Source organism: Peromyscus californicus, unplaced genomic scaffold (assembly GCF_007827085.1).
Source record: "Peromyscus californicus insignis strain IS unplaced genomic scaffold, ASM782708v3 Scaffold_2__1_contigs__length_46816999, whole genome shotgun sequence".
Lineage (NCBI taxonomy): Eukaryota > Metazoa > Chordata > Mammalia > Rodentia > Cricetidae > Peromyscus > Peromyscus californicus.
In genome coordinates, this window is record NW_026294540.1 from 6,340,285 (window position 1) to 6,363,817 (window position 23,533).

Consider the following 23,533-nt stretch of genomic DNA (forward strand, 5'->3'; position numbering starts at 1 on the left):
TTCCTCTGGTTAGTTTTACAAATCTTTATTGAAACTTACACATCAAGACGACAGCAATTCAGTGTTTTGAAAACAGTAACAAAAAGGTACCCAAACTCAGGTCAGCCAAATACTGGGCATCACTGAGCCTGTTCCCACCTCTCTGGCAAGAACAAAGGATATAATGGTAACTTCTGCTGACAGGTGACAGGAACCTATACCAATTGGCACATCTGTGGCATCACCATGGAAACCAAGACGAGTGTAAAACAGGTTCATTCACACTGATCCAAAGTACTCTTCCTGCTGGGAATCCGGCAGGCTGCTGAAGGGGCTCCAGATCTTTTAGAACAAGCAATGCAACCACTGTGACATCCTTTGCTCACTAGAGACACGGGTCCCCAGCTGAAGAGCACATGCTGGAACTGAAAGGAGGGTGGGGCTTTGACAAAGCTGTCATGGTAACACTGTCACCATTACAGTTGAAATAAGGAGTGGACAACCTTCCATGGTGGCCAGTCCTCAGGATCATTCAGCTTCATGGAGAATACGGCAGTGGGTTTTGAAGTTTGTGTTGACAACAATTATTGCTGAGTGTAGTCACATGATCTATAGTCTCATCCTGGTGACTTATTGCCTTAGGTAGGGCTGGACAGCCAGCCACTCTAGTTAAAAAAGGTCCTTAGTGCACACAGTGTCGGGCAATGATTGCAAAGCTGCATCCGGAAATCAGACATCTGAGTTTCCATAGAATCTACAATCTACTGCTTTGATTTGGAAGGGCAGGCAAGATTGAATATTGCTTATGTCCACGGCCAGGCTTCAGCAGGGACAGGCCATCGACCTTGGACACAGACGATGAGGACTTCTGTGTGGCTTCAGTCCCTGCTCCCCACTTTTTACCGACAAAGTGCCAGCATTCGGGTCTGGCTTTCGTCATCTCTGGCCAGCTGGGGATGATGTCTGGAGCACACTAGCCTTGTGCACTGTGGTTCTGGGACCGCAAACAGCCGTCCCTTCCCATTTCTGGACTCTTTAGAGAGGCTGTGCCTGGACAAACCTTCAAGGAGGGCTAGGGCAGGGGTGAAATGTCCCAGAGAGTGAGTGAGGATCTGCATGCACGTGGAGAGCCCAGCGCTGCCTGCTGTCCCTGTGGTCCATGGCTGGCTCTCAGCATCTCATATGGGCTTGTAGAGCAGGGTGGTGACATACTTTTTCTTGTACCGGTGGGTTGCGCTGAGCACCATCACTCCATCCTAAGGGTGGAAATGACCAGAGGCAGGACAGTCAGGGACTCAGACTTCAGAGAGCGTGAGAATCACCAGACTTAAGGGAAACACAAGCTCCTGGGCAGAGCCCGAGCCCGAGCCCGTCAGACCCCAAAAGCAGCTCTGGCTGTCAGCACTTCCAGGCAGTCCTAGAACGACAGGTCTTCAGAGCACACGCTCAGGAGCTGCTCGAAGGCCAGACAGGTCATTACCTTGATAGAGAGTGCGTAGAGGTGGTTCAGCATGACGTGGTTGGGCTCCGGAAGCAGCGCTGGATCACACTGGGAGGGAACAAAGAGAGACGGGAGCAAGTAAGATTTGGAAGTCAAGACGGTTTTCCTCCCTTAGTTCATGGCCCAGGCAGGGTAGCCGAGGACAGGAGACAGGCTCACAGGTTGACCTGTCTTCCCAAGCTGGGCAGTGGGGCTGTGCAGACGACAGCTGAGTTGAGAGAGGTTGGAGCTACCGTCACTGGAATACTCCTCAAGCTTTCACTGATTTTTAAAGCTCCTGTCCCATCCTTACAAAGAGGCACAAGATCAAGGACCCACTGAAATGCTTCCAAGGAACACAAGATATGCTGGGTACTAAATGCCCCTGAGAAGCAGATGGTAAAATTGAGTCTCTACAGCTGCATAATGAAGCAGATAACAGTAGGCGACTCTGGAAGTGGACACATGGACGCTGCCGCGCCACACCTTCCCACCTCAAGAGGCCAGATAGCTAGTTTTTTCATTGCACATTCCCAACTTTTAAGAAAATACACTCAAATGGAAAAAAGAAAAGCCATCAGTCTGTGGCGGCTCAAAGCTGAGGTCCCTGCCTCACGGAAAGGAGTGTTCATCTCCCTCAGGGCTGGGAATTCCAGTACTGAAGTGCCTTCAGAGCTGCCAGCAGGCCCATGACACCCAGAAGGCTGAAAGCGAGAACTCAGGAGGTGTGGCCAGCCTTTCCAAATGAAGCTGGATGGCCTTCACCATGCTGTGCAGTCCTCTCCAGGGCTTTGAGTGGTGGCAAGCTGCAGCCTAATGAGCTGCTATGGTTAGAGTCTGGGGAAGTCTGCTGGGGACAAACAAACAGCCTGCAGTCACAAGAGTACATGCTGGCTTCGTCGAGGGAGAGACGTGGAGGTGGAGGAGCTGGAAAGCCAGGTCCTAGTCCTCGCTGCTCTGTCCCCTGTCCCTGTCCTCCGTTAGATTTAGCCTCTCAGAGGCTAACAGCGCTGTCACAGGTTCCGAGAGCCCCTGCTGGGCAGGCCTGGCGGGAAGAGAATAAGAATTGGCCACCACGCCTCAGCTGAATGCTGCTTCAGCCAACGGCTGCTGGGAGGTTTCCAAGAACTACAGTTTTTATCTGTCATCTTTTAAAGTTGACTAATACTTTGAGCACATCATGTTTGGGATATGCAAGTTCTGTGGATTGCCTACACTGGATCAGTATCATCTATGGAAAGCATTATGGATGATCCTTAAAGTTAGACACAGAACTACCTACCATATGATTCAGCCACACAACCCATGTGTCTGTCTGTATCTGTGTGCATGTAATGCATGAGTGCATCTGAAGCAAACAAAATCTGGATGCTGAAGAGACATCAATATGCCATGTTCACTGCAGCACTATTCACAACAGCCAAGCTGTGGAACACTAAACCCGGGTGGGTGGATTTACAAATGTAGTACACATACGCCACTGTGAGAGCTGCTAACTGTCAACTCAACACAGTTCCTGGATGGGACACTGCAGAAGGCATGCATTTATTATTGATGGTTGTGGATGCAATGAGACCACCTCCCTCAAACTCCTGCTGCTGCTGCTGCTTTCCCTGTTAGGATGAACTTGACCCTGGAACTATGAATCCAAATGTACCCTTTCTCCCTGAAATTGCTTTTATCGAATCTTATTACAGCAATGGGAAAAGAAACTACAACCATGGTATGTGGCTTGGCCTTAAAAAGGAAGAGAATTTTGTATTTGCAACAACAAGGATGAATTCTGTGGACATTAAACAAGCCAGGAGGCACAGGAAGACAAAACCGTGTGACATATGCATCATCTTTAGACAGCAGGATGGGTGAGACAGAACAACAGTTATGGGAAGATGCTGGCTATGAGAAACAGCTGTGAGAGGAGGCTGACCACAGTAACAACAATGTGCTAGAATTCTCAAAACCTCCAAGAGAGCGGGCTTTGACCTCTCCTTGGGATGCCACTCACCAGCTCTGGAGCTCTGTCTCTTTACCATAAAGCTTACATAAGACCAGCTGGAAAGCACTCCCGAACTGGAAACAAGGTCTGAGGTCTGTTAGTGCTCAGGGCTGCCTGTGTCAGGAGTCCCGGCACAGGTTCTCCCTTCCTAGCTTAGGAGGGTGCTGACTGTCTTCCAACCTCTGCACTGTTTCAGGAGAGGGAGGACAGCGGCTAAGGGTCCTTGTAGACCCCACTGGCTGCCTGTCTGAGGTCTGCACTGAACATAGGATCAGCCACTGGGGTCTGAAGTTTGCTGGTTCTTACACTGGCCTCCTCCTGGATACAGAGTGATGACCAGAGCAGGCACTCTCTGTGTGTGGACTCTCAGCAGAGGGGAGTCTTCTGAGACGGAGTACAAACACTAACTGCCCTGGTGGTCCAGCAGTGATAGCTCTAAGGGAAGCCCCCCCCAGACACAGCTCACCAGCATGTGGAGTCTACTTCTGGGTGGAGTGTCAAGTGCGTGGTTATTTTAGCACCTGCTACGGTTTGACCGTTTCCCCTAAAGCTCACGTACTGGGACCTTAATCCCCAGTGGCATGGGAGATGGTATAACTGGTGATGAATTAGGTCAAGAGAGTGGTTCAGTCCTCTTGAGGGCACTGTTAGAAGCGGGCTCAACCCTTGTTGCCTTTCCACCTCTGCCATGGCAGATGTGGTACAAAAGCCCTCACAGCTGCAGACGTCATGCTTGTGGGCCGTATAGCTGTTGGGCCTCCACCAAACCACTTTCTGGTCTTCTAAGTTTCTCTTCTACGTCAGCAGCAGATAATGGGTTAAGACCGCGCCACGCCGTATGAACAGAGCTAGGCGGGATGGACCACTTGGGTTAAAGAGACTGGAAAGTCAGCCACAGGAAACAGCTGGCTGTTCAAGGCCCACACTTCCTTCCTGCAGGTCACTGAACAGTTTCTCAGAGGAAATGCGCTAAGACAGCTCAACCCTCCTCAATCATCAGGAGGGCTGATGTTTCCGAAAACAACTTGATCATTAAAGTTTGATCTAAGATACTGTGGCTGGAGGAGGCACTCAAGCTCTAGCTGACCAAGAAGAGGTGGCTAACTATTTCCTCGTGAAATTTAATGTGAGGGGTGTCAACCTTTCTCCGGCAGCCTGTGTCCCCGTGTCAGGACCAGGGCAGCTCCCAACAACGGGAGACACACGTGCTCACCGCTGCTTTGTAAGAAGCAGGCAGAGAGGAGAGCAGGTGAACACGACCACGAAGGAGGTCTGGACGGAGTACTCACAGAAACGCCCGTGTCCTTGTTCAGGATGACCTGCAGCAGGTGTGGAGGGAGGATGGGTGGGGCTTTGAACCGCTCTTCCGGTTTCGAGATGTAAGGCTCCTGATGGTAGGGCCCCGGTGGGGAACTGGACAGCTCTGTGGGGAGATGGTGACAGGACACGCTGAGACCGCAAGCTCTGGGGGCTGCATGCGATTTATGGTGTCGTCACCTACTTCCTGACCTTGCTCCCTCAATACACACTCGTATTTTCTTCAGCTATTCAAGCTCCAAAGAGGACGAACAGGGGGTGAAATCACCGTTAGAATCTGGGTGCTCAGAATAAGCCTCAGTGGTAAATTGAGATGCTCCAATGAAAAGACAGCGGTAACAAGGTCAGGTGTCTGGGTCACACTAGCGGGAGCCACTCCTAATGACCTATTAACCTCTCCTGTCAGAGGAAAGGCTTCCTTCTTACTTCAGGCTGGGTTTGACAAACACCGCAAGTCCAAGGCTTCCAATCGGGAAAAGTGGCCTAGTCTAAGTTACAGGCTCTACTAGGCAGAATAAAGTAGGTTTGATGAGGCACCGGCATATCAAAAACAAACAAGTAACAATAAAGACCCAAGGGTAAGGCTCTTTGGCTCCACACGCTAGGCCTGAGTATCTTTACTATACAGACACAGTAAGAAGCTTCTGGAAGTGCAGCACCTCATGCAGAAGCAGCAGCTCAAATAGTGACATCTGGCTGGCTGGCTGGCTGAGGTACTGAGCCATTATCCAAACATCAGGATGGGTTCTGGTCACCTGATCCTTAAGCTGGTCCAGAACTGCCAACTTTCTCAACATCAGTTTCTAGGTCGGGCTCCCTTTGCATGATCCAACCACATCTCAGCTGAAAAACTGAGAAAAGCATTCTGTGCAGAAAATGGAGCCATAAGGAGTAAGCACATGGTATGAAACAAACTCAAGTGTCTAAACAGGTCTGGCTCTGGAGCGGGCTCAGCAGCCTCAACAGCCATGAGGTGTACGCTGACTAAAGGCTTTGATGTGTAAATGAAGTTCCAAGTCAGCCAGGGAGGAGAGTGTGCACTGCCTCCATGCCACACCCTCTGCCTATTTGAAACATGTGACTGGTCATCTGGGGACAACCAGTGATCCCAAGGAAGAAGCACTGGCTTCGGATCTCTAACCCAGATCCGCACCCTGACCCGTTAGACACAGCCAGCCGAGCCCACCCGTCAGTACAGCTCTGATGCCAGAGGTGCACCACCTGCACCACGACAGTCTCTCCTGAACTGTCCCGGGGACACTCCAGGGAGTTTCTTCCTGTGGGGTGTGGGTGGACCGCAGGCACTGAAAGCTCCGTGGTTAGAAGACTCTTGTTTACCAGGACCGAACAGAACAGGTTTCCAGAAAAGACTTGTGCTATGCAGCCTGTGTTCTATAGGGAGCCACTTTCTCTCAGAAGCCTGACAAGGTGCTAATGGGCTGCACAAGTGACAGCCAAGGTCACTGAGGTGTCGTTTATCACCTGTCCGCCTGCAACGCTCCAGGCACAGGGAGCTGGCAGCTCCCCGGTGCTGGCTCATTACTGACCCGCTGTGTCCTCTAGGGCCTCTTCAGCCCTGCCTGTGGCAATCATCCAGTCTGGCTGTGTTCCTACGGCCAAGTGGAACTACAGAGTAGCCCCCAGACAGGGGCGGGGACTCACTACTTCTTTGGGGTTAAACTCCAACAGCCAGAGCGGACGGACGGAGTTAGGAATGGACTGCTCTGGCCAGAGAGCCACCACTGTCCAGCTGGCCAGGCAGCTTTAGCTCAAGTGTGAGAGGCAAGGGACACAGAGTGTGTGCAGGCTGCACAGCCCCAGCCTGCGCACACGTGGGATAAAGTAACTGTTCATACCAGACACATCGGAGCACTTTTGGGAATCCACCATTAAAGCATCAAATACTTCAAAGTCAGTTTTCTTCACTTGAATGATGTTGTTAACTGTGCCAAGCTGGCTGGTTACTATTGGCTGGGAAGAGACAGACAGGCAGAAATCATAACATGGAAGGTCTGTGGGATTTTCCAGAGGACTAGAATTCCTGGCTGGAAGGTCTCACCGCCTGGCTAGCTACTCTTGGTCAATTATACCAATGGTCTGGCAACTGGCGCTATCTAACTTGGAGCCACAAGCGGGGAAGTCACAAGGGAGGTGACTGGTGTTGGCTGTGCAGGTACCCAGAGGGCCGGGGGCTGCAGGAAGAGTACCTCAGAAGGATCGTGGGTCCACTGACCATCCACAAAGAACTTATATTGATGCTCTCCTTCAGGCAGATCCAGGATGGCTACAAAGTTATTTTGGCTGCAGAAAGAAAGGAAGCAGTGTTTCAGCTGGGTGGGATGCCCTCTGGCTCCAGGTACAACCAAGAGTTCGGCTGCAGGAGAGCAGACATGTTCGACCAATTCAGACAATTCACGGTCTTAGTCTCAACCTAGGAAGGCCACTTAATGAAGCAGCAGTCAAGAGTTTCCAGAAAACTCCCTCTGCTCAGACACCATGAACCAGAATCCTAACCCCGAAAGGTCAACAAATGGTAATTCATGCTTTTCAAGTCTGCAAGGAGGGGTCAACAAAGGCAGACACAGCTGCCTAGCTTTCCCTTCGTCAGTTTTCCATGGGCAGGAGACGGCCAGTGTAACAACAGGGCACACACGCGTGTATACACGGACAGGAGATGGCCAGTGTAACAACAGGGCACACACGCGTATATACAGGGGCAGGAGACGGCCAGTGTAACAACAGGGCACACACGCGTATACAGGGGCAGGAGACGGAGAGTGTAACAGGGCACACACGCGTACATACACGGACAGGAGACGGCCAGTGTAACAGGGCACACACGCGTACATACATGGACAGGAGATGGCCAGTGTAATGACAGGGCACACACGCGTGTATACACGGACAGGAGACGGCCAGTGTAACAACAGGGCACACACACATATATACACGGACAGGAGACGGCCAGTCTAACAACAGGGCACACACGCGTATATACATGGACAGGGAGACAGCCAGTGTAACAGGGCATGCACACACACACATGCACACACGCATGCACATGTGTAACTACCCAGCAATTCTTGAGCCCTTGCCATTTAGTTGTTTCTGGGTCTGACTTGAGCTGACTTGTGGCTCGGGGCCCAGTGGTTCCCCCTTCAGTGTCAGTCATGGGGACATGGGGCTCTGACAATCATCAGGTGGCACAGCAGGGCACTGCTCTCCATTCATCACAAGTGGTCACTAGTGAGTGTGCGGGGTTTTGAGGAAGCGACTCAGTCCATCTTTGCTAATGTCTTCAGAACATGTACCTTCCAACCTTCCAAAAGTAACAGAAGGGAGTCGTCTGGTCGACAGTCCCTCACGGGGCGACTGCTGAGGGCAGGCGATGTGGGCTCGGATCTAGGCCTCTGGGGTGACTGCAGAGGGCAGGTGATGTGGGCTCGGATCTAGGCCTCTGGGGTGACTGCTGAGGGCAGGCGACGTGGGCTCGGATCTAGGCCTCTGGGGTGACTGCTGAGGGCAGGCGATGTGGGCTCGGATCTATGGCACCGGGGCGGCTGCTGAGGGCAGGCGATGTGGGCTCGGATCTAGGCCTCTGGGGTGACTGCTGAGGGCAGGCGATGTGGGCTCGGATCTATGGCACCGGGGCGGCTGCTGAGGGCAGGCGATGTGGGCTCGGATCTAGGCCTCCGAGGTTCCCATCCCCGCACTCTCCACTGCCCCGGGAACAACTTCTTCAGAAGAAACGGTAGCTGAGTGTCAAGGATGGCTCAGAAATGTTCTCCTGAGACACTGCTGTCCTCTACAACCATGCACTAGAGACCGCGACTCTAGGGTTGGAGATCTGAACTCTACCTCACTGAGTGAAATATTTCCTCACTCACCATCGATCTTAGGAAAATACCCTTTACGCCGCGCACCCAGAGAAACGAGAACAGACCCACAGCTGAGGCCACACGAGGATTGCGAGCCCAGGCCATTACCTTCTCGTGAGGGGCAGTTTGCTCCAGTTGTTGAAGGACCCAGACAAGTAGACCTCCTTTCCACCCCCTGTCCAGCGGAACACAGTGGGCCGAGCCTGGGCGGGGGCTTTGTCATTCACTTCCAGGTCATGCTGCCAGGCCAGGAATTCCTCCTTCTCTGGAGCCTAAGAAGCAGAGCCATTTACTCAGGGTCAGGCAGCATCCCCCCACCAGACTGTCAGCCTATTAGGAACACCACCACACTCTAATCAGGCAGCTCTCGCCACTTAATACTCATCTGTTCCCCACCTGCATTTGGAGATAGTAAAAAAAAATGGCTTCTGTCAGTACTGTGAGGACTGAGATAGTCTGACACACACTGGGTGCTTAATCATTAGCTACTGTTACTGAGACTGGACCTCACACAAATTCTAGAGGAAGCTATACGGCCGATTTGGAAGAAGACTGCCATGAATCCAAGGTGAGTTTAATACATGTGATTTCCCTCCATTAAGGAAGACTTCCGGGTACAGACGATCTGGCAAATTCAGATGGTTGGGGGGAGGCTGTTCACCAAGTACTGGAGAAACAGATTAGTAAAACACCCTGGTCCCTTCACTATGACAAATGATACTATCCAGTGACTTCAGAGAGTGATCGACTTACTCCAGACAGAGAGAAAGGACGACATCCAACCCTGGGGTGAAACAGTTCTCTAGTCAGAAGAAAAGCCAAAGACTAGATTTCTAGGATGGGAAAACGCCCTGAGGGGAGCTTAGGAGCGTCTGTCGCTTTCACTTCCAGATACTGATCTGCTCTTATCTAAAAGATGCCTGCAGCCTCTGGATCTGTGCTAGAGCTTAAACAACAATCTACAATTGTTTTTGAGCAGTGGTTCTCAACTTTCCTGCCTCCACCCTTTAAACACGGTTCCACCGGTTGTGCTGACCCCCCACAAACCATCAAATCATTTTCGCTGCTACTTCATAACCGTAATTTTCCTACTGTTATCAATCATAGTGTAAATATATATATTTTGTACACAGAAGGCTGCCGAGGGGGTCGTGACCCACAGCTTTAGAGCGATCACTAATTGTAACCACAATTGGGGGGGGATTTCTGACTTGATCAGGCGGCCCAGTTACTACTGATGAGATGAGAAGGAATGCCATTTAAATCCCCACTCCCTGACCCTGTCGCGAACAGCAACAACCCCCATTTCTTTTTTAAAACAAAGTTTACTCAGCTCACAGCAAAGAGAGCAGAGGGCACGGTGAATAAACACCTGCCACAACAAACACTTACTTCCTCTTAAATAGCCTTGGGCCAAAATTACTTCTAGGGGTGGGGACAATCTCAACCCTGGAGAAAACATCACTCCAAAGATCACAACACACACCTTTCCCCCAAAGCAGCAAGCCGGGGGGGAAAATAAGTTACAGTAACAAGATGCAGTCCCCATAAGAGCAGGCTCTTCAAAATTAGACTCAAAATCAAGATCCAAAGAATAATAATGTCGATATACCTAGCCCAATTTGGGGGCGGGGGTGTGTAAAAGCCGAGTGAGCGACCAGGCAATTAGCCTGTTTAAGTAATGAGGATTCACAGGCAACAAGACAGTAACAGACTGTGCAGGTCAGAGTCGACCTTCCCCTTGCAGTTTATTCTAAGGAATTAGCTCCTTCCACTGAATCACCGAATGTCCTTGGACTGGGCCGGAAGCACTGGCCACATCGCTGTGGTTAAGAGGATGTGGCTCAAGCAGGAACTTTCAGGCTTGACCTGCAAAAAATGGTTTGCTCTGGTCTGCTTCCAGTCCAGGTCACTGTTTCAGTAAAGGGGAGGTGGAGTAGCAGTTAGCTGCTGGCTGCTGTTCCGAGTGACTCCTGGTCACTGAGCTCCTCAAATGCAACAGCCGGATCTAAGGGAGGTTAGCAAGGTGGACCAAGAGTGTCTGGAACCAAACACCCCGGGCAGTCAGCTAGCCAGCTTCATGTTCAGCTTAACATATGTGCTCCTGTTGTACCTAGGAAACGAACACCGAAACTCCCTGCCCAACTTTTGCAAACGCCGATCGGCCTGAAGCCGAGACAAAGTTTCCGCAAAGCCGTGCAATCAATTACATCTAAAGAGGGAAAGGAGACGCCGGTGCTCAATTACAGCTCGCTCGCCTCGCAATTAATTAAGAATCTGAAACTCAGGTCCCAGAGCTGCTTTCTCCTTAATGATGTTCCACGGAGCCCTGGGTGACTCTCCTATCGGTAATTAGGCACAGGTTCCGGGGCAGCAAAGGAGGGCGGTGACGGGGCCAGCAGCTCCCTCCAGGTGTGAAGTTGGGAATGTGGCGGGAACAACGCAAAGTGTGTGTGTGTGTGGGGGGCCCTCCCTCCCCTCACCCTCGAGTCAAGAGGGCCCGGAGGGCCCCCGACTCAGCACCTTGATTTCCTCGGAGTGGAAGATGTCGGCGTCTTCGGGGCTGTCCATCAAGATCTTGGGCCTGTCCCCATCCTTGGCGCCCCCGGAGCTGTCCCTCCGCGCCGTCTTGTGGCCGCCCTGGCGCTCCAGCGCGGCGCGCTCGCTGCTCGTGTTGCCCATGGCGGGGGAGGGGGGGGGGATCTGCGGGGGACACAGGGAAACGGGAAGGGGCGAGCCGGGACCCCCCGGGACCCCCGGGACCGCGGGCCACGCCCCTCGGGCCGCGCGCGCGCGCTCGCCCGCCGAGCCCCGCTTTACCTGCTCAGGCAGCAGCCGCGGCTAGAACTCCGACCGGAGCCGGAGCGTAACTTGACACTTGTCGGGCACACTTCTCCCACCCCTTAGCAACTTCCGCTTCCGGCCGGGCCCCCCGCGCAGGCAGGATGGTCACTGGGGACGGAGCGCTCGAGGCGAGCCCGGCGTCACTTCCGTTTCCGTCCTGGGAGAGGGCTCGCTCGCCCGCGGCCTCCTCCGGCCGCGCAGCGCGCAGCGCGCAGCCGCAGTGGGTCGTTCCCGGCCGCTCCCAGGACGAGCTTCCTGACGGCCCGCAGGAGGCGCTCGCGTGCCCTCCTCGTCCCGCTCCGGACGGAGCTGGCGAGGCCACGGACGGGGCCGCCCACCTCGCTCCAAGTTTGTACGCTCTCCAGTTGATGGGGGTCTTTGTAAAGGGCAAGTAGAATTAAGAAACCGGGAGCTGGCGAGATGGCAAGGCGGTTGCGGGGCGCTTGATCTTGCAGAGTTCCCGGGTTCGAGTCCGAGCTCACAAGGTTGGATAAGCTGAGAGAGTACGACCTGTTGATAAGTCGTTTTGAAAGGTGCCTTGGAACGACTCTGGACACATGAGGCATAAAATGTGTTAGCGTTTAGGGCTTCAGTAGAAATACAGACCCTTTTACTAAAATGTTCTTGTCTTCCACACAGTCAGTCACTTTTTAAAAACATTGTCGTGCGTGTATTATATTTTTTTAAATGCATTGGATTTCCTAGTCCATGCCTTGCATTTCATCCCACTGAGCATTTATTTAGTATTATTATTTTTTTATTACTTGCAATGTGACACATTTTTGTTAAGGGAACCAGAGACCCTGATGACTGACATATGGTCTTCTAGAGGGAATTTGACAGTATCTATGTTAAAAAAAAAAAAGACTCTTCATTTTTATGGACAATTATACTTCTAGTGAATCACTATAAAAAATTCACACATGAAAATTATGTACAAGCATGCGTTTTTTGAAGCATTGATTCTAATTATTATACTAATTCTAAGATGCACATTTTAAGACATCTTATCTGTCTGAAATTGGATGCTTCTAGCCATAAAAAGAATCTTAGATTTGATGAAATAGAGAAATTTAAAACCCCAGAAGTTTTTTTGGTGCAAGAATGGCTAACTGCATTTTATAGCCTATTGAAGCAACATTTAAAAAAAAGTCAATAGCAGGATGATGTAGTGGGACACCCCTGAAATCCTAACACCGGAGAGGCTCAGGGAGGGTGGTCATGAGTTTGGGGCCAGCTTGGGCTACATAGTGGTAGCTAATCTCAAAGATGGGTAAGTGTGTGTGTGTGTGTGTGTGTGTGTGTGTGTGTGTGTGTGTGTGTGTGTTCCATCCCCAGAGCTCCACAGAGTTGTCCTCTGACCTCCACACATGTGCTGTGGTACTGCACCTACATGCTGGTGATCACACACACACACACACACACACACACACACACACACACACACACACTCTTTATAAACGTAAAGAAAAAGTATGAAAATGTGTTTACTGACAAAATAACAGGCGAGCATGGGCTCTGAAGTCAGCCTGCCTGAGCTCACATTCTGATTTTAACATCAAGTCCCACGGTGGCTTCTACTCGGAAATGGCCGTAGAAACAACACCAATCTTATAGGCCTGCTTTGTAGCTCACTTAAGACCCTTCATGAGAAAATGGTCAGCCTCTGACCCGGGGACACACGCAGCGGTTGGCATTTTTATTGGTATCCTCCTTCTTGAAGGTGGAAAGTTCTGGAAGGATATGTAACAAACACTGTGGATGATCCCCTTGGTGAGGAGAGGAGGGAGATTGAAATAGGAAAAGACAGGAGGAAGGCTTTTGCTTTTTAGTTTATATGTTTATATACTTCTTTTTCTTTTCTTTTTTTTTGCCAGTGAGGCTATGAGCAACAGTAAATAAGATATGCTCCAAATTCTAAAGGAATACAGCATAGAAGAGGAGCGGAGCGGGCCACAAGACAGCAAAGGATTCTGCCTGAGCCAGGGGAAGGGCTGTGGGCCAGGGAAGATTTTCTGGAACTAATGACCAACAGTCCGAATTTACTCAGTGGAGTCACGACTGTTGAATGTGCCTGCTGGACTGAATAAGCCAAGCTGGAACAGATGAGCTGTTTTTCTAACCGTGGTTCTGATGATGTCCTCACGTCGGCGGTGAGGAGCCCAGGAGCTGTGGGTTCTTTTCGGAAACAGCTGGGCAGCTGAGAATAGAGCAGGGCCAAAGGCGCCTCTCTGAGCTCCGCACGTGCTCTGAGGTGCCAAGGAAGCCTCTGCTCTTACTCAGATAACGGCGATAGCACAATCCCACGATGCCAAATGCCACGCGCATATCCTGAGGATGAGGTCAGTGTCTTCCAGTCAATGAGACGATCCGGTTCCCGGGGTTGCACACGCGAGCCCTGCTCAGGGATGCCTGCTGCAGAAGGTAAGTGGGTGCTGAGATTTTGGCTCAGCTCTCTTCTCGAGACTGTGTTATCTGAGGGAAAGGGCATGTCTTCCTTATTTGTAGAACTATACCTCATAGGCTAATGCTAGCCACTAGCCCCTTTCCAAGAGGACCAAGCAACCTAAGAGTCAGAGGGATTGGCTGGAGAGATGGCTCAGTGGGTAAAGGCCTTTGCAGCCAGGGCTGATGACTGGAGTTCAATCCCCAGGACCTAGTTGGTAGAAAAAACCAACTCCCAATAGTTGATAAGTAATTTTTTTTTTTTTTAAAGAATTAGAGGTAGCTTGGCATCTGCCCTAAACGTGATGCTAATGGTTAAATTCCAGGAAATCCCACTGAAATTTCAAAGAGAGACATCTTGGTCTTTATGGACCTCAGAGTATTTTAAGGCTCAGTTTGTCTGTTTGTTCTTGCATCCTATGGAGGCACTGGATGGATGTACAGCCACCTTAGAAGATAGATTGGAGGTAGTCTGAAATAATGCTGCACTGTACTCTCAAGGCTGACTTCAACATATATGGGAGCCCACAAAGGTTTCCTAGTGAGATCTGAGCTTGCTTTACACAGCAGGGCTGCATTAGGGGATGGCTGGACCACGTGCATGGTTACAGGTGTCTGGGATGGTCTGCACTTGGCTGTGCTGGGGGGAGGTCTTTTGCTCCACCCCTTGGCATTCCATTAAAAGCCTTTTAGTAGAGCCGGAAGGGGCTGGTGGGTTTTGACCCAGGCCCTCCCGAGGCTATCCTGTGTTTCTAACTGTCTCTCTCTCCTCTATATTTCTATGTACATATTTCTCACTTCTTCCTCCTCAAGAGTACCCTGAGGGAAAAAGTAGGGACAGGCCCCCCACAGACATACACCCTGTAAGATCTCAAAGAGATAAAGTTGAGGACCAGAGATCTGGATCACTACTGATTGGAATCTTGCTGTATTATGTTACATTTCATGGACAGGAGAACTATCATTTGTATCAGCTGCTGGCCTGTGTGGAAAGTCCAGGTAGGGTGGACTCTCCATTTACAGATATCGACTTAGTGTCTCTGTGGGGTCACTTTTTGTGGTACTTGTTTTTATTTACGCTACTGGAGATCAAATCTATGGCATTGTGCATGCTAGACAAGGCTGTGCCCAAGCTCATTGTGCTACTTATCCTTTTCTTTTTTCAAAAAAAGACACTTGTCAATATCTCAGTATCAAAAATAGCTTCAATTCTCTCCATTGACTCCAAAGAGACCTCAACCAAAGTGAACACATTTAAAGCCAATAACCTTCAGGCTCTACTAACAGATATTACAGAAACCTCACCTAAAAGTATCTGTTGGGCCAGGCAGTAGTGGTGCACGCCTTTGATCCCAGCACTCAGGAGGCAGAGGCAGGTGGATCTCTGTGAGTTCAAGGCAAACCTAGTCTACAAAGCAAGTTCCAGGACAGCCAGGGCTGTTACACAGACAAACCCTGTCTGAGACAAAACAAAACAAAACGAAGTATTTGTTGGTAGCTGGAGAGATGGCTCAGTGGTTAAGAGCTCTGGTTGTTCTTTCTCAGGATCTGAGTTCAGTTCCCAGCACCGACATGTCTGCCCACAACCATCTGTAACTCCAGTTCTAGAGAAGTTGATGCCCTCTTCTGGCTTCTATGGGCATTGCACACATGTGGTGCACAGACATTCATGCAGACAAAACATCCAAATACATAAAATAAAAATAAATCGTTTTAAAAAGTGGTGATTGGGTGAGGAAAAGCAGCACATTGCTCACAGGCCATACAGAATCCTCACAGACAGATGGGGTGGCCAGGGTACTGGGTTCCCCCAAAGTGCAAAGTTTCAAAATAAGATTTTTTTAAAAGTTTTGTACAAATACTATTCAGAATTTTTCAAGTGATGACTGATACAAAGCCTCACTTGGAGAGAGAGTGCAGCTTCAGATTGACGCGCTGACTTCATGTGACTGAATCAAGGCCATAAACATAATACTGATTTCATATGACTAAATCAAGGCCACAAACATAATGATCTTTCCCTTCCAGGAGGCAGAGAACGCTAAAGAGTCACCTCGTCGTTGAGTGGCTGTTATCCATTTTGTGAGCAGTCAGGGAAGGGGTAGAGATGGATGAGTTTGGTCAGGGAGTGAGTGATGGAGGGGCTTGCCTGGTGTGCACTGGGGGAGGGAGGGAGTGCGGCTTTCAGTGGCTCACTATTTTAACGTGGTCACTTCTGATGCAAAAAGTAAGAGTTGTCTGGGGCTGGAGAGATGGCCCAGGGGTCAAGGGCACTTGCTGCTCTTCAAGAGGACCAGATGTAAGCATTCAGGTAAGGATGCTCACAACTACCTATAACCCCAGTTATAGGGATTGGACACCTTCTTTTGGCCTACACACACACACACACACACACACACACACACACACACACACACACACTCACACATTCAATACCAGTTTTTAAGAACTGAAAAGTAGTCTAAAGATATCTGAAGCTGAAAACCGCAACAGTATGTTTTGTTTGTTTTTGTTTCTTCGTTTCTAGCGTCTCAGCGAACTCTTCCTGGGATCCCCTTTCTGATTTGGCAGTTACTCTGTACAGAGCGATGAGGTTTCACACAGTGAGGTCTTTTCTGAGCTGTGTTTGGCTCTTAGTAAGGGGGCATATACATACCTGCTTCCCTCCTTCACGTAGGTGTTGAGATGAAAGTTACTTTCCAAAAGTAAGAGAATTAGAGTGAGGCTTCAGAGCTGCAGAAGAACTTGGGGTGCTTTTTGCAAAGGGTTGCTGTGGTAGTTTGAATGTAATTGGCCCCTGTCGTCTCATGAGCACGATGTGGCTTTGTTGGAGGAAGTGTGTCGTCACTGTGGAGGCGGGCTCTGAGGTCTCATATATGCTCAAGCCACGTCCAGTGTCTCAGACCATTTCTTGTTGCTTGCAAGCCAAGATGTAGGACACTTGGCTGCTTCTCCAGTATCGTGTCTGCCTGCACGTCACCATGTCGCACCATGATAATAAATGGACTAAACCTCTGAAAATGTAAGCCACCCCAATTAAATGTTTTTCCTTTATAAGAGTTGCTGTGGTCATGGTGTCTCTTCACAGCAATAGAAACCCCAACTAGGACAGTTGCCAAGACAACAAAAAAATACAGAATGGGTAGACCGCAGACAACATGCTTTTAAAGATGTCTCCCATGGTACTTCTGCGAATGTAACGTCAGAACCCAGCAGCCTGCTGGTCTCACGGGTACCCACAGGCAGTCTATAGAGACACCTTCTGTGAGTCCCTGGCTAACAGACTTCCTGTTACCAGTATCTCTCCCACGGGAACTGAGTTTATATAAAGGGATATTGGTGAGCCCTGCCTCCCCCACCCCACCGTCCCCGAGTCCTGCTTAGGAATCGGGGAGCCTGGGTTCAGACTTGTGCTGTGAAAGCTTCCCTCATCCTCAGAGATGTATAAGGAGAGACTACTTCTGCCATGGGTGTCCGCTGTTGGGCTCTGCTGCTGGGACTGAGCTCTCCTCTGAGGCCCCAACATGCTGTTGCCACTCTGCCCATGGTGCTAATAGCTCTTCTAACGCATGCTTACTCCCCAGCAATCCATTCCGGGGTCTCTCTTGAACCCCTCCCAAATAAAAACCTTCTGGTGCATTGCCCCCTGCAGTCCGGGCCAGCCATCCAGTCATGAATGCGGTCCCAACACAAAATTGTCAACGTTCATGAGAGGGGGTTAGCTTTTGACCCTAGAAAACACTCCGTGATTGGCACCTCATCATTGTTCTTGAGGATGGAAAGTTCTGGAAAGATACATCACAAACACTGTTGGTGAATATGGAGACTGCAGAGCAATGGAGTCGATTGTTTTGAAATGTGTGTGTTGTATGTGCATTGGTACGTGGGTTCAGGCACATGCGCATGTTCCTGTCCCTGTGGAAATCTCCTCCAGCTCTGTAGCTGGCCTTTGTCTTCCATAATACTGGACATTTGATTACCTTATCTACATCAGGCATTTTTTTTTTAAAGATTTATTTATTATGTATACAGTGTTCTGCCTGCATGCCAGAAGAGGGCGCCAGATCTCATTACAGATGGTTGTGAACCACCATGTGGGAATTGAACTCAGGACCTCTGGAAGAACAGCCAGTGCTCTTAACTGGTGAGCCATCTCTCCAGCCCTACATCAGGCATTTCTAAGGAACAGCAGTGTGAATGGCTGTCTCTGTGCCACTCTTGTGGCATCCAGGCTAAGGACCAATCAGTGAGACTGAAAACCACCCCAGTGATCTGCCAAAAGTCTAGTTCAAAAGTGTGGGCCTGTACCGCAGTGATTTTCACTAGTGACCCGGGTGAGCAAATGACCCCCCCCCCCCCCCAGCTGGTTCCTAAGCATGTTTGATGCTGTAGGGCATCACCAAGTACTTAATACCTGATGCTGTTGAGCCATTTCCCAGCACTGATACATCAAAAAACATATCGAGGCTAATTTGCATTTTCTGGTTCCTTTTGTCTGGGGTTCAGCTGCACATGTAAACATGCACTGAACCACCCACCCACACGCCTAGCCTCCTGGTGCTTCTTTTCCGTATCAAAGCCGTCCCGTTTTGTTTGAGCAGACGCCCTCTGAGAGAAGTGGTACAGGTGTACATGTGGGTACAGGTGAGGTGCACTCCCACCTGCTAGACAGCCCAGCCTCATTGCATGTGACCTGGGGGAGGTGCTGTGTGTGTGTGTGTGTGTGTAGGGTACATATGGAGGAAAGAGTAGGGTAGGGAGTCTATGTTAGAGGAAACTCTTGTCCTTTTTGGGTAAAGGCTTTCCAGGTGAGGCATGTTGAGGGGGGAGGAGCACCCACACCCCTGTAAGTACCCCTCACCTATGCTCTGTAAGGAAGCCCGAGAAACTCATCGGTTCCCCAGAGTGAACTTTGGCTGATTTGTGCCTGGGTTTGCCGTTGGGTCCTTAGGAGAAGAGGTAGATATTGGTTACATCCCCCCCCCCCCCCAGGAAGGAACTTTGGCAACACGATTCTTTCCAGTGCCATTCAGTAAAGCAACAACCTAGAGTGCCTTTTCCCATCACTCCCCACTAGAGGGCATCCTAAACTCAAAGGAGGCTTGGGAAAGGCCACTCAGACAGGAGATTTATAGGTGCTTTATCTTGAAATAACTTCTGTATAGATGCATTTTCATTTCGTCCTTCTGCTGAATTGTCGTGATAAGTGATAAAGAAAAAGTGAATGTGTTTTGAGATGGAATGTTCAGCTAATACTTAGATTTAGCTTCACCTTGACTTAAAATTTAAGTTTTCTGTTGGTTAACAATGACAAGATGGTGGAGAAACCTTTGATTACATTTTCTTCCATTTCTTCTTCACTCACTCATTCATCCATCATCTATCCATCCATCCTTCCATCCTTTCATCCATCCATTCATCATCCATCTATCATCCATCCATCCATTCATCTATCATCTATCCATCATCCATCCATCATTCATCCATCCATCTATCCATCATCCATCTATCCATCCATCTATCCATCATTCATCCATCCATCATCCATCTATCCATCCATCATTCATCCACCCATCCATCCATCCATCATTCATCCATCCATCATCCATCCAATGAATGTTCATGGGAAGTCTTTGTGCCAACTCCTGACTCTTCTAGGAATCAGAGGTGAACCTACTCAGCATGGCCCCTACCGCCAGAGAGCTTATATTATATTATGTCCAAGAAAACTGGCACCAAATGAAAATTACATAAATTGTCTCTAGCATTTACTGTGTTTATCTATTATTAGCATATGTGTGCATGTGCATGTGTATGTATGTTGCATAGTGTGGGTGTAGCTGTCTCATGGCATTCATGTGGTGGCCACAGTACAACTTTCAGGAGTTGGTTCTCTTCAACTGGCCAATCATGTCAACTTGACACAAGCTAGAGTCATCTGAGAGGAGAGAACCTGTTTTAGGGTTTCTATTACTGTGAAGAGACACCATGACCACAGCAACTCTTATAAAGGAAAACATTTAATTGAGTGGCTTACAGAGTCAGGGTCATCCATTATCGTCATGGTGGGACATGGCGGCATGCAGGCAGACATGGTGCTGGCTGCATCTTGATATGGATGCAATAGGATGTGGTCAGAGTGTCATACTGAGTGAAGCTTGAGCAAAGGAGACCTCAAAGTCCAACCCCACAGTGACACATTTCCTTCAACAAGACCAGCATCGCCGGGCTCACACCTTTAATCCCAGCACTCAGGAGGCAGAGGCAGGTGGATCTCTGTGAGTTCTAAGACAGCCTGGTCTACAGAGTGAGATCCAGGACAGGTACCAAAAGCTACACAGAGAAACTCTGTTTTGAAAAAACATGAACATTAGAATTTTTATTTACGCTCTTTCCCACATACTCTCTCTGTACTTTCCCTCCGCGAGGTCTCTCTGTCTCTGTCTCTCTTTCTCTCTGTCTCTCCTTCTTCCTAATAAAGCTCTGAAAAGGTAAAAAAAAAAAATCATTTTTATTTACCTGCTCTCTTATTTGTGGCAATTTGTGTGAGGTCCTCTTTCATGCTGCTCATCAGGCCCTTTGTTACCCTTCTAAGCAGTCAAACAACTCATTCCTATTTCCGTGAATTCTATGTCACCTGCCCCCCCCCCCACCCCCGACCCCTGGGAGTGAAGCAAAGTAACCAGACTGGCTTACTTTGAGGCAGCATCAGGAGTGGCCTCCTTGGGAAATTGCTAGGGCTCGTACATGGCCTGCTGTGTGGGTGTGGACTGGGAACCACCTACACCTGGGGAGAGCATCTTGGCCCAGCCACTGTCAGTTTGACTGGGGACTCATCCACACTTTGGAAACAGGTACCGAGTCGAAACTCGGCTGCTTCATGACAACAAGGCTTGAAGCTGCTTCCTTCTCCTCACCTCTGATAAGGGACGATCCGTGTTTGGGAGGGGGATTCCTTCTGTGTGACTTCTCTCCGATGACAAGTAGCACTTAAATGGCATCTCTAATTCTGGGTTCAGTAGAACGGGGATTAAATGTCTGGATGTAGGCCTCTACTTTTAAGATAACTCCCAGCGGCTAATAATAACAGGAACATGTATTTTTTTTTTTTCAGGATTGGTAGTAAACCATGAATATGGATGCTATTTTAGATCATGGAAGTTGCCGGTCGCCCTAAACTGTCTTATATTTAGCAGCCTGGGTCTAGGGTTACATATCAGGGTACGTGCAGGGAGCTGTTTTGCTGATTGCAGCTGTCCTGCCGTTTGCCAGAGCTAATTTGCTGATCCAGGAGCTGAGGCCAGCGATTTTTATGTCTGCATCTGCCTCGGCCCATAACTTGTGGGCAGGGACAGAGCCGCTTCAAGACGTCCGCCCGAGCGGGCGGCGGGTGGGAACTGTGTTCCCTGGACGTCAGCCCTTCACAGACAGCCAACTCTCTCTGCTGAAGAGTGCTTTGTGTGTGTGTGTGTGTCCCTCATAGCTTCCTTCCATGCTTGCTTTTGCCTCTGGCCCCCATCAGGGGGTGAGCAGACTTCCCGGGGTCTCCCTTAGTGGGATTCGAATTTCAAAGCCGAGCCCGGTTTCTGTGCTTGAGCAGGTGCCCAGTGAATGCTGGCTGGATGAGATGAGTCTCCACACAGTTGGGCAATGGCTCTGAGAGCCATTACTCTGCTCCTGCTCTTGGAAGGTGTAGCTAGAGCAGAAGGCCGGATGTGGACAGTGCTTTGAGTTTTTCTGCCCAGCATCTGTCTTTCCTTCTGGTAAAAGCTCTCTGGTTTTTCTCTGGGGAGTCACCTTTCCCACACCTTCCATCTGTGGAGATGGTGTGGCCCTAACCTCCCACTCAGCTCCGGTGGTCCAGAGGGAGGGAGGGGAGAAACTTTCACACTCCTGGCTGCAGCATCAATTTGTATTGGGCACACCTGCTTGATGATGGTTGGATACTCTATGGGCTGTTTTTTTCCCCCCGTTTCTGGCCAATTGTCTATTATCTTGTACAGTTAATTCTCCTCCCACCCCAGTAATTATGGAAGGGAACACTTCAGCTCCATGGGTGTTGCTCAGACAGTAGGGAAAAGTCCAAAGCGGTCGGCAGCCATCTCATCACTGTGAACCTAGAACAAACACATCGAGTTGGGGCTGAAGTCAGGGGATGTTTCCAACAACACAGAACACCATTATCTAGCTGTTCTTCACATTCTCCCTCCCTGGAGTTTTTCAGTTACACCAACAGTGAACCCCACTTTTTGCTTCAGCCTGCTTGTGTCATTGGCTGGTGGAACGGTCCCCTTGGCTGATGTCCCAGATCCTTTTCCAGTTGCTGTGATGAAATTCCCTGACAGTGGCAACTGAAGAGAGGAAGAGCTTGTTCTTGGCTCACAGAGGGTGCAGCCCCTCATGGCAAGGAGATCCCAGCACCAGGAGAGAGAGGTGGTTACATTCCTTTTTCAGGAAGTGGGGTGTGTGGGGGGGTGTCCCTGAACCTAAATCCCTCTTCAGGGCACCATCTGTGGGAGGCCAGCTCCCACCTTTTTATAGGGTTCCTATGAGGAGTTGAGACGAATAAGAAACATTTTAGATTAAAAAAAATAGTGGAGAGGAGACAGACAGAAACATAGGATAGCTTCGGGAGGACCTGGGTCAATATCCAACGGCCCCTTCTGTCTCTTCAAAAGGATTTTTTATAACAATGCCAAGGGACGGGGCAAAAGACCTCCCCCTTGCTAGATCAAAGCACACTGCACAGCCAAGTGTAGACCCTTCCAAACACCTGGTAACCACAGCCATGGTCATGTCATCCCCTTGTGCAGCCCTGCTGGGTAATGAGCTCAGGTCCTTTCTCCCTGACTCCACCTTTTCATTCACTCCAGGACCCTGCCTGAGGAATGCCGCTGCTCACAGTGGGTGTACCTTCCCATCTCAGTTACCTAATAGAGATAATCCCTCACAGTCTTGCCCTAGGCTTCTCTTCTAGGCAAATGTAGATCCCATCAAGTTGACAATGGAGATACATTCCAGGGAAGAGGGACATCCAGACTTTATAAAAATACTCTAAGGAAGAGAACTGTCCCATATTGATTCCAGTGCTTAGAGCCCTAGGGGCCAACACAACTCAGAGCCCCTCTTAACCCTGTAGATCCCACTGACAAGAGTTTCATCTTATTTTGACTTTAGCTGAAGTAACGTTTTAAATGCCTCATAGGTCAGGCATAAGGTAGTTTAGTGATGGGGGCTTCTCTAGCCCCACCTCCATCTTTTCTATGATTTTCTCTATGGAAGAAGGCTGTGGTGGATGAGCACATTTTGATTATGGAAGTTTCTAGAAGGGTGAACACAGCAAGAAAAATAGACTCATACGGCATGGTAAATGGGATTACTTAAAGCCATTTTTATTTTGCGCTCTCAGCAACACTTTCCATTGGGCAAAGGACCAGGGACCCAAACGAACACAAACAACAAGATGTGAGACACAGGGTCTAATATGCTGGAATGGCGCTGGCATCCCTGTGCACTGAGAATCCTGTCCCAGAGTCAGTCTCCTCCTGGGACAAGGGCTGGCTCGTGACACACCTGGGTGGAATGACAGACAGA

General features: G+C 49.7%; 1 protein-coding gene and 1 long non-coding RNA gene across 3 annotated transcripts in view; one reads left to right on the top strand and one right to left on the bottom strand.

The window, feature by feature from the left end:
- Positions 1–9: 9 nt before the first annotated feature.
- On the bottom strand, positions 10–11,586 carry Prkab1 (protein kinase AMP-activated non-catalytic subunit beta 1). The gene is made up of 8 exons (XM_052755155.1): positions 11,471–11,586; positions 11,174–11,353; positions 8,759–8,922; positions 6,980–7,073; positions 6,629–6,743; positions 4,745–4,878; positions 1,460–1,528; positions 10–1,235 (listed from the first exon to the last, which is right to left on the bottom strand). The coding sequence occupies exons 2-8, from the start codon at positions 11,330–11,332 to the stop codon at positions 1,158–1,160; spliced, it is 813 nt and encodes a 270-aa protein (XP_052611115.1). The 5' UTR covers positions 11,333–11,353; positions 11,471–11,586; the 3' UTR covers positions 10–1,157.
- A 136-nt stretch (positions 11,587–11,722) lies between these two features.
- LOC128120909 (uncharacterized) overlaps positions 11,723–23,533 on the top strand; it is a 92,163-nt gene continuing 80,352 nt past the window's right edge. For both annotated transcript variants that reach the window (XR_008221997.1, XR_008221998.1), the window contains exons 1-2: positions 11,723–12,027; positions 13,372–13,918. This is a non-coding gene — a long non-coding RNA (uncharacterized LOC128120909). The remainder of the gene's footprint in view (positions 12,028–13,371; positions 13,919–23,533) is intronic.